The sequence below is a fragment of the Limulus polyphemus genome, unplaced genomic scaffold (genome assembly GCF_000517525.1).
Source record: "Limulus polyphemus unplaced genomic scaffold, Limulus_polyphemus-2.1.2 Scaffold284, whole genome shotgun sequence".
Classification (NCBI taxonomy): Eukaryota; Metazoa; Arthropoda; class Merostomata; order Xiphosura; family Limulidae; genus Limulus; species Limulus polyphemus.
Window position 1 is genome coordinate 75755 of NW_013665894.1, and position 17999 is coordinate 93753.

The 17999-nt window shown below is 32.1% G+C and overlaps 1 protein-coding gene across 1 annotated transcript in view; it reads right to left on the reverse strand.

The window, feature by feature from the left end:
• LOC106457035 (small subunit processome component 20 homolog) overlaps positions 1 to 17999 on the reverse strand; it is a 184195-nt gene that overhangs the window by 13906 nt on the left and 152290 nt on the right. The window contains exons 48-55 of the mRNA XM_022382842.1: positions 15628 to 15798; positions 10774 to 10905; positions 7954 to 8064; positions 7401 to 7550; positions 3886 to 4005; positions 3557 to 3619; positions 2621 to 2752; positions 900 to 1032 (exon numbers count right to left, since the gene is read on the reverse strand). Coding sequence (XP_022238550.1) covers positions 900 to 1032; positions 2621 to 2752; positions 3557 to 3619; positions 3886 to 4005; positions 7401 to 7550; positions 7954 to 8064; positions 10774 to 10905; positions 15628 to 15798 — 1012 coding nt within the window. The remainder of the gene's footprint in view (positions 1 to 899; positions 1033 to 2620; positions 2753 to 3556; positions 3620 to 3885; positions 4006 to 7400; positions 7551 to 7953; positions 8065 to 10773; positions 10906 to 15627; positions 15799 to 17999) is intronic.

Genomic DNA, 17999 nt, shown 5'->3' on the forward strand with positions numbered 1-17999 from the left:
TATATATATATATATATATATATATATATATATATATATATACATACTTACTTCCATATATGACATGAATAACCATCAAAAGCTCAGAATGTCACCCTAGTGGTTTTCTCAGCCATTTTAACGTCTTATTGTGTTAATCTCATTATTTTTACACAATATTTTAAACGATAAGATATGTCTTCAATGAGTTCGAAATTTCATATTTTTTGAGAAGCAAATACAGCTTAGTTACTGCACTTGATAAATTATAGTGGAATTTTGTGGTATCGATATAGTGATTTATGAAGTTTTTGGTTATTTAAAATGTATGTATAAAACCTTAAAAAAATTCATTTTCACATCCTCCACATGGGAAATTTCGTAAGGCTTAGCCATTTACAAGAAGTAACAAATGAGTACAAAGGTCGTAAATAGAAGAGATAATTGTTTGCTTTATTTCAATTTTTACTGTTCTACGTTTTAAAAAAAATAAGTTTAAGAACATATTTGTAAACAGTATTAATGTATATACAAATATAAAGTATAATAATTAAAATGTGACTGTATTTTACAAAATACTAGTCCACTAAAACACAGCCAAGACAGGTCAGTTTTATATCATTGGATACGGTATCGTGAGTGCACTTGTGCTGTGTCATTGTAACTTCTGTATTGTTAGCCAGGCATGGTTGGAATGTCAATATACTAAAAATAGTTAATATATATATATAAATGTATAACATTATGATGATGACAGAACCTTGCGAAATGTTGTACATTTGCTGTTATGTTAAACTTATATTAAAGTTTTTCTTCATTACCCATTCAAGCCATCTCCAAGCATTAATAATGAGGAATGTATCAATTCTATACAGTTGGATAGCTCAATTCTGATTATTAAAGTTATATGGCTACACTACCCCATATAAGATTGAAGTCTTCCCGATAAACTTCTTCACGCACGACTTTACATGTTGTTAAAACTTTAGAAAGCCCAATCATTAAGTGGTACAGGAGGTGGTCAGCACCACGTTCCTTTTCTTCAGAAGTTATCTGTGTAATACAGCACAAAAATATTAAAAAATAAGGTTAAGAAATAACTTTATATAACTATTTATTTTATATTTAATAATGTAGCAAAATTAAATATTGAGAAAGTGCATTTAAAATACTTAGTAAATAGATAAAAATTAACACCATAAAACTAGAATAAGAGGGTTTCTTACAGCATGTTTAAACAACCAATCAAGGAGAAGGACTCAATAGTGGTACGGCAAATATCTTAAATAGTAAGATCTTTAATACTCAGATACAATTTACAAAAGTTGATTATTTAAGAAAGGGGAAAACATGTTTGTGTTATAAGATTTGCTCTGTCTCAGCTTATCAAAAGAGTGATGGGATCCTGGCTGTCGTCTTTAATACATCACACTTCAAGGTAAGCTATTACAAATTAGCCACATATAGTAAAGAAGATGAGAATGAAAAAAAACTTCTAAAGAGTTATTTTAACCTGAGAGAAGCAAAATGTAGTCCTTATTAAGTTCTGTAGCATAAGCAGGATTAAAAAAATCGAGAAAAAAAGAAAAAAGAGGTCCAACTTTATATAGTTAAGAAAAATAAACAAAAAAATGAAACTACTAAGCATGTTTAGTATATAAAAGATATTTCTATTCTTTCAATTTTGCATAGGTCCAGAAAAAACTATTTTTTAAACAAAATATTAACACCATAAAAAGATACACTGTAAACTAAAGGAAATGCCTTGGTGTATTAGAAATGGGAGAGTAGTAACAAATTTAATCCCAAGACTAATGTAAGTGAAAAACTACAAGCCATATATATATTACTAGAAACTACAGAAACATTGTATGAAACAAACTGTTTTGGACTAAGCATCTGTGTAGAAGCATTAATAAAGAAAAACTTCTTTGTAAAAAAAAAAGTGTCTTGATTGATGTATACATACATAATAGTATATGTAGCTTATGAACTTTTACAGATCTTTCTGACATACAAAACAAGTATTTATGAAAACAGTTAGTTATATTTACAGTTTAAAAAAAAAGAATGGTCTTATCAGAAACATTGAAGAGAGTTAAAAATGTTAAAATACACAAACACACAGTACAGTCCTACCAAATACAATAGTTATGTAGAGTGTGTGTATTATATACAAGCTGAGCTAATTACACATAAGTTTCATCCACAGTCAGACAGTGACCACTGTTAGATCTTGGCTGGTTTGTTGTATGGGTCTGTGATGACTTTATATGATTACAATTAACTATGATCTTATCACTATAGGTCTAATGATTTTTCTTAGTTTAATTACTGATCTAGAATAACAAGTTTTACATTTTGAAAAGTTTACATGAATGGTAAAATTTAACTCCACAAAAAATGGAACTTCTAAAATGCAAGGATAAAACTCGCAATAAATCGAGGAATTAAGATGTTAGAGAGAGCTCTTGTGACTATGTTTTGTTTTACTCTTAGCTTGATCAACTAACAAAATGTTATTTATCATCATGTCTTACAGAATAATTACTCACTGGTGGTTGTTCATAATATGTCCTAGTTAATACATTTTAAGGATGTCACATTTATAGATTTAGTAATTATGCTTACAACCACTTACATTTTGATACCTTCCTGGGTCCAACTGCAACTGAATAATCGGCAAGATATCTTTGAGGTAGTGCTTAAAATTCTGTCCTTCAACTTCAGCAAAAATTCCACAGAGTTGAGCAGCAAGACGCCTATGAGCCATCTTAGTAAAAAGTTAAAGTAAATAATGTAGTTTTTTTCATTTTACTGTAAAAGTTTGCAAAGTTCTTTTGTACATCACAATTTCAGAGCATGTCATTCGTACAAAATTAGAATTATTTTCTAATTCTATAATTACGATCTTTAAGCAATTAGATGACATGGTTACAATTCTTTCTTGTCTTGGTATGAAAGTAATTATTCAAAACTTTTGAACAGAATTAGAAGCAACATAAGGTTTTTATAGTCATAAAATTAAATCTAACTTTAGAAAACAAAATTAAGATTTTGCTATTTCTTTCTAGAACTACAAGCTTACTTTGGGGTTAAAGGGAATCGTATTTTAGTGTTAAATTGATTTCGTGATCCTATACATCTTTCTAACACCACAAATGAAGCTTACTTTGGTGTATATTAAGAATACATCTACAAATAGAAAAACCAAAAGACAATAACCACTAATCTAATTCTAACTGTAGAGTGTACATTTTCAGAAAATTAACTGATTAGTTAACTTAATCAGGCATACTGTGAACTGTACAATAAAACAAGACATTTTTATGGATAATGTATTACGTTGAATTGACAAATAAAATTAGCTAACAAGTTCACAAAACTAATAACAGAGACCACAAGATTAAGAAAAAAAAAAGAATTCATAACTATTATTCACCATCATGTGAACTTCTTTCTGTATCCAGTTACAGCCTAGAGTTAAAAAAATAAACTCTCATACAAGGCTGATAAATTTAATTATAATATATATATATAACAGAAAACAATAAACAGAGTTTAAACATAATCTTACCTTGCGATTCTTAATCCAAGCTATCACTATGGAAAACAAATTCTTCTTCTCATTATCATCAATCTTAAATGAAAGTAAAGTAAAGATAACTTACAAAAATATATATCATAAAAACAGCTGCATTTAAATTTAAAAAACAAAAATTAGTACATATCTGAGCAGTGAAGGTACACTGATTTCTGAATTATTTTCAATTGGCAGGAAATACAAAATTTTAATTCCAAGTGAAAAAATAAATTCCACCATACTTATATATTTATTCTCAATTATCAAATTTAGTTACAAAATCACGAAAAATAGACCATCAAGCACACTCAGAATATCTTCACCTTTGTGAGCATGTTTCTGATAATCATAGCAGCCATCTGCCTACATTTTGATGATGAATCATTGACAAGCCGAGCAGCTAGCGGAATAAAGAAAAGTCCAGCATGGCTTTTCAAAACTCCCTAAAAAACAAAATAAAAATATATAATTAGCTCTACTAGTGATACTTCATGAATACTATTAAAAGGAATACATTTCCTAGTTTATTCTTTAGAAACTTTGAAATGCATGTTCTCAAAAAGTTACAAGATATTTCAAGCTCTCATAATCATGGTACCAATAAGTATGATTTATCAAATGAAAAAAGTGTAACTTTATTTATTTCAGTTACATGCAGAGCTACCCACACAAATCATAAAACAACAATATATATCAGGACAAATTTAAAAAATGCATTCAAATACTTTTTTGTGCCAAAATTTTGAAACAGATTGTGATGGTTATAAGCTATTTGAAAAGATCAAAGAAGTAAGTTGAAGGAAGAGGACGATTAGTTGAAGAAGGAAAGAAAAAAGCGAGCAAATGAAGATAACTGCCACGGTAAACGTAAAGGGGAGGAGGAAATAACTGCCACGGTATACGTAAAAAAGTACGCCTACAGCGCTATCTCCTTAACCTCCGGTGCGGAGCACAATGGCAATGCCAAGAAGTACGGCCTCAGGTAAGGCTGGTTTAGTTATAAATCCACTCAAGCACTATAACCTTCACCTTACACAACTAGTAACCCTAGCAAAAAAAAGATTACAATGAAAGGACGAAAGCAAAGTGGAAACAAATACCAATTAAGGAAACAAAAAGAAACATACAAATAGACAACTGAGATATGGAAATCATAAACACTTCTGAACCAGAAGAAGTACATGCAGAATCATCAAAATTAGGCAAACACAAAGAAGACCACAACCTAACACAAACCCAAGCAAAACATAAGGAAGCACATGAAAACGAGCATGAACAACTAGGGAAATAAAAACAAAAAGAAGTAAACGAAGATAAATCTAAACAATCACAAGTAACACCACCAACGTATGAAGATGCAGATCAGTTCGTCATAGTAAGCCCGAGGAAAATAAGTAAACTGACAACACAAAACACGATCACTCACACAAATGTAACAAACCAAAATACACGACAGTACTCAATAATAATACAAGGAATTCCAGCACAGTATAGGGAGCCACAACTTGCAGCTGAAATTAGAAGATGTAAGCTGCAAGTAGATATAACAATAATCAAATGCCTAGCTAAGGGCGGCATACTAGTTAAAGGAGCAGAGGCCATTGACCTAAACCAACTATTGAAAGAATGGCCCCAAGATGCATTTGTACCCAGAAACATATCAACACATATACCAGAAAACAAACCAAACCCCAAATCATTTGTCATAAAAGATATATACACACCAGCATCAAAAACGAAGACATAGAAACTGAATTAACACACAAAAACATTATGTTTACGAAAATTGAACGGATTTACTCCAAAAAACACAGAGATACACAAACCTAATCAAAGTTCACGTACAAGAAACACAAGACATACAGAATGTAATATCTAATGGTATCATTCTCTGGTATCGAAGATTCATGGTAGAACCAACTAAAATACCAGCGGTAGTGGTAACCCAGTGTTACAACTGCCAATGTTATGGACATGTGGCAGCAGCATGTAAAACTCTCCCACGCTGCATAGGGTGTGGGAGATCACAGAAATAATGAATGCCCAAGAAATAACCCACAGACATACTGCTGTAACTGCCAACAGCAACATATGGCTAACTATAAAGGATGCCTGAAACACAAAAATATTAAAGCTTGAATAATTAATATTCAAAATAACACAAAAATACAAATTCATGGAGTAAACACTACACAAAGAAAAACTCCACTGCTACCAACACCAGAACCTCAACAGGAAATCAACACAAATAAACAACCTACCACACAAACATTTGCACAGGTAGTAAAAACCCACACCCAAACAGAAGAAACTCCAAAACAAAAGAAGAATACTGAACCCATTAATGATAAAACAAAGGAATTAGCAATCAATATAACTTTGGCAGTCACAAACATATTCTCAGATTTCCTGGAAAAATATAATAACCCTAAAATCCAAGAAGATTGCATCACACTAATCACGAAAATAGGGTTAGAACACTTACCAGCAATATTACCACAGATAGCACAATTACTCTTACTACCACAAACATCACAGAACACAAATACCAAGCAAATATAAGGCTACACACATATACAACTTGAAAACATAAAACGGACATGGCCCTGAAAAGGAAAGTGATAATAGAATTCAACAAACTAAACCAGCCACCCAAAACCCAAACCTAAGAAGATAGTAAAATATAATAACAGTACAGTAGGGAGGAAGAGGTCTACTAGAACCTGATCCTCCCAGGTCATAAAAGAACTAAATCCCAATCAGGAGAGAGAGAGAGAGAGCTATATAGGCATCTTCATTCATGTCTAGTTGAGTGTAGATACCAAACATTATGTAAAATGTTGGTACTAAAAGCTGTATTAGATATACACACTACTTGATCACCATATTGTTCCATGAAGCCATACTAGCTACTTAACCTTTACAATGTGTTTTATCTGGTGTAAAGGTTAACATTTATATCACCATGAGAGAAAAAAAAGTTTTCTCAAAGAAAAAAATTAAGTGCGAAACTACAAATGAAAATACCAGCAGAAAATTGACATAACTGGTGTGGTGTTCAATACTAACTAGGTAAAAAGTTAAACTAATTATACTTAAATGCAATAATAAAATTAGTTCCATGAATCAAGTGACTGTTTACCTGTTCCCAACAATGTGTAGAATAACAAATCTACAATCATCATCTACTAAAGTTTTAGTGTCTGATTGAAAACAGAGTAGATTGCAATAGATATAATGACATTTTTTTCTTCAAAAGACTGAAAAACTCTTCCAGATATATTCTAAACATGCAATATTTATTATCAACATTCCTAAAATATAGTTAAACAATATTAGCAGCTCATATCAGGCAGGCATATCACAAAACAGGATGATATTAAATTTAACTTTAGGCTAATTATGTGAATGTCAATGAAGACTTTTAGAATTTATGGCAGATCAAGGTGTATACATTTCTTTTTCCTTTCCATGGAAAATAACTAAAAATTTTCAAATTAAAAGGTTGCATTACATTTCTAACTTTCTACCATTTTTATATGTTTCATCTACATTCACTACATTTGAAATAAAACTTAGAAAAATTATTTCTGAAATTTTCACATTTAGTCAAGTAAATTAAGAAATTACAGAATCCAATGCAAGCAAAGTTTACCATATCTAGATGCTAGAAAGCATTCTCAGAGTGCATGATACTAGAGAACTAGAAGTTTTATAATAATTATAATAAACACTACTGGAATGGAATATATATATAACAATAAATTTGATATAGACTGAAAAAACACCAATAAGTTGGGCAGGAAACATAAAATTAAACTAAGAAGAAGAACCATACCACAGGAAAGCTGTTACAAATCAAATTTAACATTTCCAGTGCTGATGTACGACCACTTTCTTGTCCATAGTCCAATTGTGCAATGCAATTTGCCAGGTGTCTTTCTAATTTCTTCCCTAGTGGGTAGTCCAAAAGATACTGAAGAAAAGCCTGAAAAAAAATCATAATCTGTACTAATCTTCAAAAAAAAAGTTTTACTTCATAGAATGTAAATACAATAAACTCAGGACAAAAAAAACTATTTTCAGTGACCTTCAACTAATTATTATTAAAGACTTATCTATATGATAAAGTAATTGGACACAACAACTTGTATAAAAACGACTGAACATGAGACACACTAGGCCAGAAGTTCTCAAACTGTGGTAGGCATACCACTGGTGGCACTATGTTAGCTATAGTATTCCTATTCAGTACAGCCATACATATTCCTGTTCATTGGATGAGGTATGTTGATGATGTTTTCTATAAGTGTTTCACTAAAATTTAATAATTTCTTAAAATTTGGAAAAGAAAAAAAAGGGTGGGAGAGTATTGTTGGAATAAAACCTACTTGACGACTCTGTGCTCGGATATGCTCACGTTCTGAGATTACAGCCATTTCCGAAACCTTCTTCATAATATCTTCCAGTTCTGGAGTTTTCAATTGTCGGTAGAGGATTGCCTAAAGTATTACAAAAACTATGTATTAGGAAGTACTATCAAAAACTACAAATGTTTTTTCAGATTTTATTTATGTTTTAATCCTTTATTTACAATTAAGAAATTATGCATATTGTTATTTGAACTTATTAACTTCTCCTTAAACTTGGACACATTTTTCAGTATGACATGTTTTAACAAAAATAAAGGTATGTTTAGAAAGTTAAATGATTTATTTTCTACAATAATTACAGAACTTCAGTTTTTAATATTCTCAGTTTCCAGCTAGATAGATTCTACCCACATGACTATTAAGTGGTTTAAAACTGTGCATTAAATGTTACTTGAGAAAGTAAAACTAAACAAAACATTTGACATTGAAATACTTCACTGAGAAGAAAAAAATGAATTGCTTTAGGAACAGTATTATTTCTACCTAGCCCAACAGTGAACAGACATCAGAAAAAAATATACTGTACTTTTTTCCTTTTGAAAACTTTTTTTATACAGTGTTACTAATGATCTACAGAAATAACTTGCATATACAATCACCTTGCCCCTTGCTATCTCCATTATAAGCCCTGACCCTCTAGTTGCAATTCCATTGAATTGGGGTGATTTGAAGGTACAGATAGGATCTAATATTAGCCCATTCTGAGAGAGATTCATTACAGGACATTCTGATACAAAATTCTCCTATTCTGTGATTATAAAAGTATGCAACACATGAAATATAGGTGTTTTGAAGAAAAAGATATTATAATATTGAACCATATTAATAAAACAAAGCAAGGCTCAATTCATGTTACTCCATGATCAGTTATCAGTTGCACATGAGAGGTACTGAAAAAAATTTCAACAGCTTGTAATTAGAAGTATAAATCCAAGGACACAGTGGTCCACTGAAGCTAAAGTAGGGACCTCCACCAGTACTACACACAAGACTATTCACAAGAATTGAAGTCTGGAGAAGTAATACCAGAGCTATATTCACAAGCTTTTCCCAAAGTACATGGCTAATGGATAGATCAACTACCAGAGACTGCATGAGCTGTATCTAGCATGTGATAAGGTATGTCATCATGTTGGTTGATGCATATGTCTATATGTAACTGCAATGAAATTCAGGCAATTTATTGTGATCCTGCCAATAATACATTTTAAAAGTGGTAGAGAGTAAATTGAAAAACGTTTGGTGGTTGCAAGTTATAGCTATAATGGTAAGTTAAATATACAGACAGTTGAGATAAATGCCAAAGTGAACTTTGTTTACTATCAGATTAATGTGCTGACACCATTGTTCTGTGAGGAAATACCACTTTTCTATGAACTTTATGCCAGTAAGAAAGCATCAAGACAAAACATCTGGCCAGATGCCTAAATCAAACTACCAACTCCTCTGTAAGATGCAATTACAAATGGGAATTGATTATATACCAATGACTGACGTCTCCAATGGACTTCAATGCTTTTTGGATCCTTAAAATGGCCTTCAAAAAGACATCCTCCATGCATGAACGATAGGCTTTAGTATGCATAAAGAGATGAGGTGAAGAACAATGACCTCTGCATTTTGCAAAAGCTATCCTGCAGTGGAAACTAAGCCGTGGGACAATAGCTTGTAACCAGAACCCTTACAAAGAACACCAATGGTGCAGAAAAGAACTATAAAGCCTGGGCAATGATTATTGTATTATTACCATAGACTATGACCACTTTTCTGTCTTTTAGCTTAAACGAGAGGTTATTAATAAGAAACTTAAACCTAGAAAGTTGGAGAAGATGATAACATTCTAAGAATTCACACTAATCTTGAATTAGCAACAATAGCTTGATATAAATAAACTCAAGGGCATTTTTTACCACTATCTACCTTCCTAAAGTTATACCTTTATTAGAAGAGTAGCTGGTAGAAACAAAGAATCATTTAGTAAAAATGTTTAATGAGTTTTAGATAAAAAAAATTATATTAGAAAAATATATCTTACTTTAATAGTTTAAAACCACATAATTTTAAATAAACAGTTCATCTTTAGGGTTATAATCATGAGCATTATTCTTCTAAACAATCAGATGGAAAAATACCAAAAAATCCTGAGTATGTGTTAGAAAGCATCACAAAAATTTTATGAATAATTAAAACTTTCACCTAACCAATGAGGTATTTTAAGTGCTCTTTTGAATTATTGCAATTTGAACTTGCAATTTAACATAACATAATTCTTACTTAAACTAACTTCATGTACTTTTTACTATTATTTTTTCCCACAGCCTATAAACAGAATTTAAAGCAAAAATCTTGTACTTAGTTGGCCCTACTCTCCCACATGAAATAAAGAGTTAATGACTTATTTAACAATTGATTTTTTTACTATATAAGTTGGTTAGATTAGTTTCCTACTAATTCACTGAACAAAAGTAGTTTTAATTATGTTTACAGATCGAATATTCATTACACAGTATAAAAACATATTATCGGCATAAAAAACTTAATTCTAAGTTACTTTAAACAATGAAAATTTCTTTAGCCTTACTTAGAGAAATTTACATTCTGCATTTTTGTGTACAAAAATTTTATCTGTATTGCTATTTGTATTAGATAAAACAGTAACAAATTCCTTTTTGTAAAAAAAATTAAAACTTACATATTCCATAACTTGCTCTTAAATATAATGCTTATATAAGGAAAAATTTACAAATACAAATGTTTAATACGATGTTAAAACATTACCTTTAACAAGGTGAAGGCGGTAGCTTGTCTTGTGTGATCGTGTATATCTTGTTCAATGTAACTCAGCAACACTTTCAGTTGTTGTTCTTCAATGACATAGTATTCAACATCTCTCACAAGCACTGTTAGCATCTGAAACATTTCAAGTAATCCCTCCAATGAGCAAAGGTTTTCTAAATAAATTTAATAAAACTTTTATATATCTTTTTCATGATCATTCTACCTTGATTTCGACCAAGTGTCACAATTTTCTCTTTTCTTAATCCAGATGATTAACACAGTAGTACTTCCCATGTACTAATGACGACTTTAACATCAAATTATTTTTGCACCTTATCTAGAATCAGCTTCTGAATGAATATAAAACAGTTTTTACCTTATACATGAGATGTGAAAGCATACAGTAGCTTAGAGTTGTCTCCAATATAGGATAATAAAATTTACTTTTTATAATATATACTAAATGATGCAATATTAAATTTGGGCAGTGTAATATTTTGTTCAGACAAAAATAACTTCAAGTGGACTTTTTGTGCATCATACAATTCACTGTATTTTAACAATCCTCCAGATCTTTTAGAGATTTTATAGGAATTCTTGAGCATAATACCCATTTATAAAAATGTTCATTGTACACCTAAAAGCAGCATTAAGGCATCCAATAGCATTAATTTGCAAATTGCATAAAGCTAATCAAATGCTTGTAAAATAACACACAAGATGATTTACATATGTGAATGAAAATAAATTCATTAATACAACAGAAGTACTTCAATGTGTAGTGTATGTATGTACTTTTCTCAGTACAATACATGTTGATGTGGAATGATTACACATATAAGATACAGTTGCTTATTAACCGAATGCACACAGGGATGGTTCAGTGAACCGACACCATATTGGAAAAGGAATGTTGACTATGATTCTGAATTTACGAAGTGGACCTAAACAAAATGTGGCAAACATTTTGTAAAATGTACATGTATATTGTACACAAAACATCAGATGTGTTACAAAAGTATTTGTATTCAAGACAAGATGTGTTTGTGAATTGATAATGTCAGTCTAACTCAGACTATGGCGAGTTTGAGTGCAAAGCGATGTTCAAGTATGAATCAAAATACTTTTGTCAATAGTACTATTTGTATACCCTCTAGAACCTCTGAAATGCATACCAATCAGTTTTTAAATATCCCTGATTTTTGTATATAGCTTTTACACTCCTCTAACACAAACTGTTGCTAAATCAGCAGTGTAAGGTAAAATGAATAGTTGATAACTCCAAGATCCAATACATAATACCGTGCTAAGTGGCATTCTGTAAAATGTCATCATATGCACATTTTGACCCCCACCTCTGCACATAGGGTTGAAGTAAGCATCAAACTGAACAACTGGCAGCTATCAACTGTCTGTCAATTATTTTCTTTGCCTTCTCATTTTGATTTTGATCAGCAATAATTGCTGGTCAAAATTTACCATACATTTAGTGATAACAAAATACTTATTTAAAATTTAGTTTTCATATCTTTCTCAATCCTATTTTAGAAGTCTTGGAACTAAGTGGTATTATACATAGTAATTGTGTACATTAAAACCATGAGTTTAGTCAAATTTTTATGTAGGAGTCCTCACCTAATGTGCATTTCACTTTCTAGACATATAGTACTGGAAAAAAATTATGTATACAGTGTAAAGAAAGGGGCATAAAAGGCAAAAAGTACAGAAATGCCATACCTTTACCATGTGAAAATGAAATGCACCAAACTCACATACTGTGATTGATTGTTATCCAACAAATTCAAGTGTTACAACACTATAAATTCTATAAAATTTTCTACAGGTAATTACACTATGTCCAGTAATAGTAATGTGAATCCACTTAGAGCTAGGACAGATATACATGATGACAAGCATGTAGAAATCAAAGTTTTGACTAGTTAAGGATACTTCATGTTTCCATGAGTTTTATGAAAGAACTCTGAAAAAAGATATGAGAGACTGGCACTGCTAATAATAATGGTCAAAGAAGAAAACCAAAATTCTCCAAAAGTAATATTTAATATTTTACCTTAAGGTGTTTACAAGATAAACAAAAGTTGAGTACAGACCTTGTGAATTATTTTGCTATAAATAAAAGTGTGAGCACAGTTAGATGCACGTTAGTGCAAAGTAGTCTCACTGAATGAACAGGTGATCAAAAACTACTGCAAAGAGGTAACCAAGTGGGCAATGGATCACAAGTAGTGGAATAAGCAAAACTTTATGGACATGTATTATTTTATAAAAGTTACCATTTTCCTAATCTGAAAATGTATTTCCAATAGATACTCACCTTTTCATACAGAAATGCTAGTTTCCTTATGTGTCTGCTAATGAGACTTGCATGCAACTAGCCTTCAGTTAACATGTCATCATGTGATAATAAGCCCTGCACCAATAGGAGAGCAACATAACCTTAATGTGCAGTATCTCTCCCTATGCAATTGCACTCATGATAACTTGAAAAAAAAAAAAGGTGCACTGGAAAAAGGGAGGATGAGTGGAAATGGTAAGTCTTTGGATTTACAACACTAATATCAGGGGTTCAATTTCCCCTTGGTGGACACAGCAGATAGCCTGATGTGGCTTTGCTATAACAAAATACACACACACACACAGATTAGAAAAATGCTAACTTCCATGACAATAACTCACTTCACACAGAAATGCTAGAATCCCATCTTAAAGTGGAGAAGGGGCTGGTGCAAAAATTAAACCTAGATGAGCTTCCTTCAGGAAGTGCTTGAAGGGAATGCCCATATAATGTGACACCCAATGGAAGGGGCACACCCATGGGGACTGCATCTTGTAGCAACCAGGGTATACTTTTTACTGAAGATGAAAGGGAGGGAAAGGTGAATGAGCTTGAAGTGTCACAGGGATAGGTATAATGTAATTGTGATCAACTGAGCACCTGCACACAAATGAATGGTGAGACAGCCTCTGGCTGCAGAAGGAGGGCACATTAGCTGTGTGAGGGGTGACCTGTACTACTGCTCTACTTCTCACTGAATTGTGTTAAGCCCAATTGGTGAGGATTCTCCATGGCCCATTACAAAAGTGGCTAGGAACTGGTACGTGGCAAGAGTATCCTATGCTCCATTTGAAGAAGGGTAGAGAACTTGCTTTGGGGAGTCCTAAAGAAATGTCTGGATCTCAATTGGACACCACCCAAAAAAGGTCTTTAGAAATGGGCAGTCACTTCTTTGGTGCCAGCTCTTTTCATGATAGTCCTTGGAATTTGTACAGTCTGGATGAGACAATTCAGTAAAGTTTAATACCATGAGGATACCTCAAGTGGTCTTGCAGAATACCTTATCTTGCAGTGGGCACCACTAGAGCCAGGGAAAATGGGCTGAACACTTGTTAAAAACAGGAAGGCCTAAAACCTGGAATGGGAAGGGTAGACTGAAACAGATGAGGAACAAGAGACAAAGGACAATGTCGAGAAAAAAGAAAGACCTAGGAAAATAAAGAGAACTGAAGTCATGCAACTTCAGTCCAGTTCTCCAGTGAAAAATAAACACCATTGAAGACATCTGGGTAGAGAAAGGGAGCCTTACGAAGACAATGTACACAAGGAGGAAGGTGCACAGTAAAAGGGAATACACTTGACCCAACAGCAGGAGAACTAAGTAAGGAGGGATAAAGCAGAAGAAGTGAAGCAGGTTAAGCTGGAAATGAAAAGGGAGTAAACCTCATCAGAAAACCCTCTTGGAGAATGATGAAGTGCCTCAGAAAAAAGATGGAGGGAAGAGAAGGAATATAGGAGGGTGGGAAAAGTAAAAGATAAAGACACAAAAATAGGGAGCCAGAGAGCAAAACAGAAGGCAACTTGGGAGAAAAAATGTCAGTTGAAGGGACAGGAATATAAGGCCTAGTAAGCATGTGGTAATCCACAACATTTTGAACAAAGGATGCAATGTCCCCAACAGTTAATGAGCCTCCAGAAGCCATAGCAGAAATTGGGTTTGTGTATGTAACAGCATTACTTACACAGGACTAAGTAGAAGTCACCATCATTTGAGAATTCAAGATAATAATCAAAGCTTTTGAAACAAAGCCAACATAAAAAACAACAACAAAGTTTTGTTAATGTATGCATATCTTATCAACTTAGACAACAAATTGAATATGTCTATTCAATGTAATACCGGGGAAAAGAATGAAGTTATTCTGAGTGCAAGTGCATAAGGGGATAGAGTGCACATGGAGACTGTGTTGCCCTCCTATTTGTTGCCCTCCAGCACAGGTAAGAGTTGGCTCAGAATAGTGGCATGCAAATCTCATGGGCAGAGGTAACTTATTGTCTCAGAAGAATCCAAGTTCAGATTTTCAACAATAACCAACAACTTAGTCAATGTAGAACATCTATTGTGAAATATGGTGGGGAATCAATACAAGAATGTGGTTGCATCTCAGACAACTGTGCTGGTAATCTACACAAAACTGATGTTACCCTGACTGCTGCTAAGCAAATGCAGATTCTGAAACATCATGCCTTTCTTTCAAGAACATGATTAATTCATTTGGCAGGGATTAATCTTTCAGAAAAACAATGATCCTAGGCATAAATCAAATGTGTTGAAAATAACATAATGGTTAAAGAGCTAATAGAACACTTGCAATCATTAGCACTTAATCTAATCATAACCACTTAAATGTTATAACAACACATTTCGATATCTTCTATCATAAGTACTATATAAAAAAATCTTCAAGTTTGTCCCACATTTCAGGAATGATTTCATAATAAAATCCATGCACATAGTAAATACAGACTAGTATATTGTTATTTACTTAAAATCTTACCTTAAAACATGTGACCACCATTTCAAAGTTTTCACCCTGTCCCATTCCTGGACCTGCATACTTGTTCAATAACACAAAGCCTAATTTACATATCTTTGGAACATGAGTATTCAGAGATGGCAAGGGGTATTTCAGGATCCATGTTAAGCATCTCAGTGTGGTAGATATTAACTGAAATGTGATAAAAAAAATATTTCTTGTAGTTCAAAGCAATTTAAACAAATCTATTAGAATATAACTCACTTTCTGAAAGAAGTCACCATTTGTGAGAAAATTAATTTTTAAGTAATAATCAGTAAACATTTTTTAACTTTAATATCCCTCAGCAACTAAAAAAGATTACATAAATATTTAATTTTAAGTATTTGATCAGCTAGTCCATTCTATAATATTCCAGAGCATTTGAAATATAAGAATGATCAAATGGTATAATATACAGCTAATGTTTCTTCAGGCTTCAGGTTTCAGCAGAGAAATTTTGTACAGAACAGTTCTTAATGTTTTAAAGCTTTAACACATGTAAGTATCACTGTGAAACTAAATTTTAAGGTTTGTCAGTTTTCTGTTTTCATGGATGTTCTTTAATGTAACTGAGAGTCTATGCACTATCAATGAATGCACAAAGTATAACCTGTTTTTCAGCTATTAAGAAACATAATAAAACTTGCAAAACAAAATCTTTAAGCAATATACGAGATACCATGTATACCAGTTTATTACATTATTGTATCATGCTGAGTTCATTGAATTATAGTATCATACTAACAATAAATTATATTACAATATTTCTGGAAGCAAGAAACCCATCTTTAGATTATAAACAAAATAATAAAGAAATCTGAATTGCCACTTAAAGTTACAAAACAATCAGTTCCAACTCTCAGATGTCAACTTTCAAAATCTCAGTACTCTACTTTGCAGTGTAAAAAATAAAAATTCAATTTTCTAAGTTACAATTATTAATAATCATATTTAGAAAAAATTATAGCACAGGTAAACAGTATTTCAATTTTTTTAAGCTGTTACTTTACAGTCTTACCACTTGCATTTTCACTTATTTTAGACATCAACAATATCAAAACTTCTGGAGAGAATTGTAACTTCTAAACAATGAAATATCAATTCTGTAAAATGTCTGTTATAAGAACTGTGAATGCTCTAAATAATACTAACTTTGAAGAATACAAATCTCTAAAATCTAAACACATTTTTATTTCAGAAAAATCTCAAAAAAGCTATTATGGTAACTAATAGACTAATCAAATAAAAACACTGGCATCTAATATTTCTTTTTGATACTATATGGCAGTGAAAGGATGTTTGGCTGTTTGTTATTAATTTCTGAAACAAAATGTACGAGGGTGGTTTGGACCTTGTTTGATCTGTGTCTATTCATAAAAATGTTAAAGAACATAGTTATTAAATCCTGCAAAATACAGGAGGACCAAACCTTCTCCTCTAGATCTGTGCCTGCTTATATAACATTAACTAATACAGTTATTAATTTTCAAATCTAATGTAGCTTTGTGCTTATAAACAAACAAACATAATAGTAATATTATGATTACTTAGAGAGTTGGAATAATCGAAAAAGTAAACAATCAGAAACCCTAATTTCAATTAGTTGATTATTTTCATTGTAATTTCAATTAATTGATTGTTGGAAGAATCAAAAACAGGAATAGTCAACAACATTAATTTAAATTAGTTGACCATTTTCATTACATTAATTAATCAATTGTAATTTTGTTTGTTATGGATTTCATGCAAAGCTACACAAGGGCTACCTGCACTAGCCGTCCCTAATTTAGCAGTGTAAGACTAGAGGGAAGGCAGCTAGTCATCACCACCCACCGCCAATTCTTGGGTTACTCTTTTACCAATGAATAGTGAGATTGTCCATCACATTATAATGCCCCCACAGCTGAAAGGGCAAGCATGTTTGTTGTGACGGGGAATCGAATCTGCGGATTGCGAGTTGAGTGCCCTAACCACCTGGCCATGCCGGGCCAGTAATTTTGTTTAATTGATAAGTTTACGAAACATTAATCAATGTAAGTGCTGTTCATAGGTAATCAACCAAGTTGCCCAGCTCTACTTGAATGTAAATTATATTCAGGGCTTTCTAAATAAAAGAGCATGAAACCTATAAACAGAAACCACAGCAAATTTAAAATAGCTAAATTTGGCCCAATTACAAAGGAGATAAAAAAGAAAAGATATACTTGTAAAATATTTTCTAAGCCATCATGTTAACAGAAAATGTAGCAGTCACAGTGGGATTATGAGGTGATAAAAAGTTTGTTTGTTTTTTGAATTTCGTGCAAAGCTACATGAGGGCTATCTGTGCTAGCCGTCCCTAATTTAGCAGT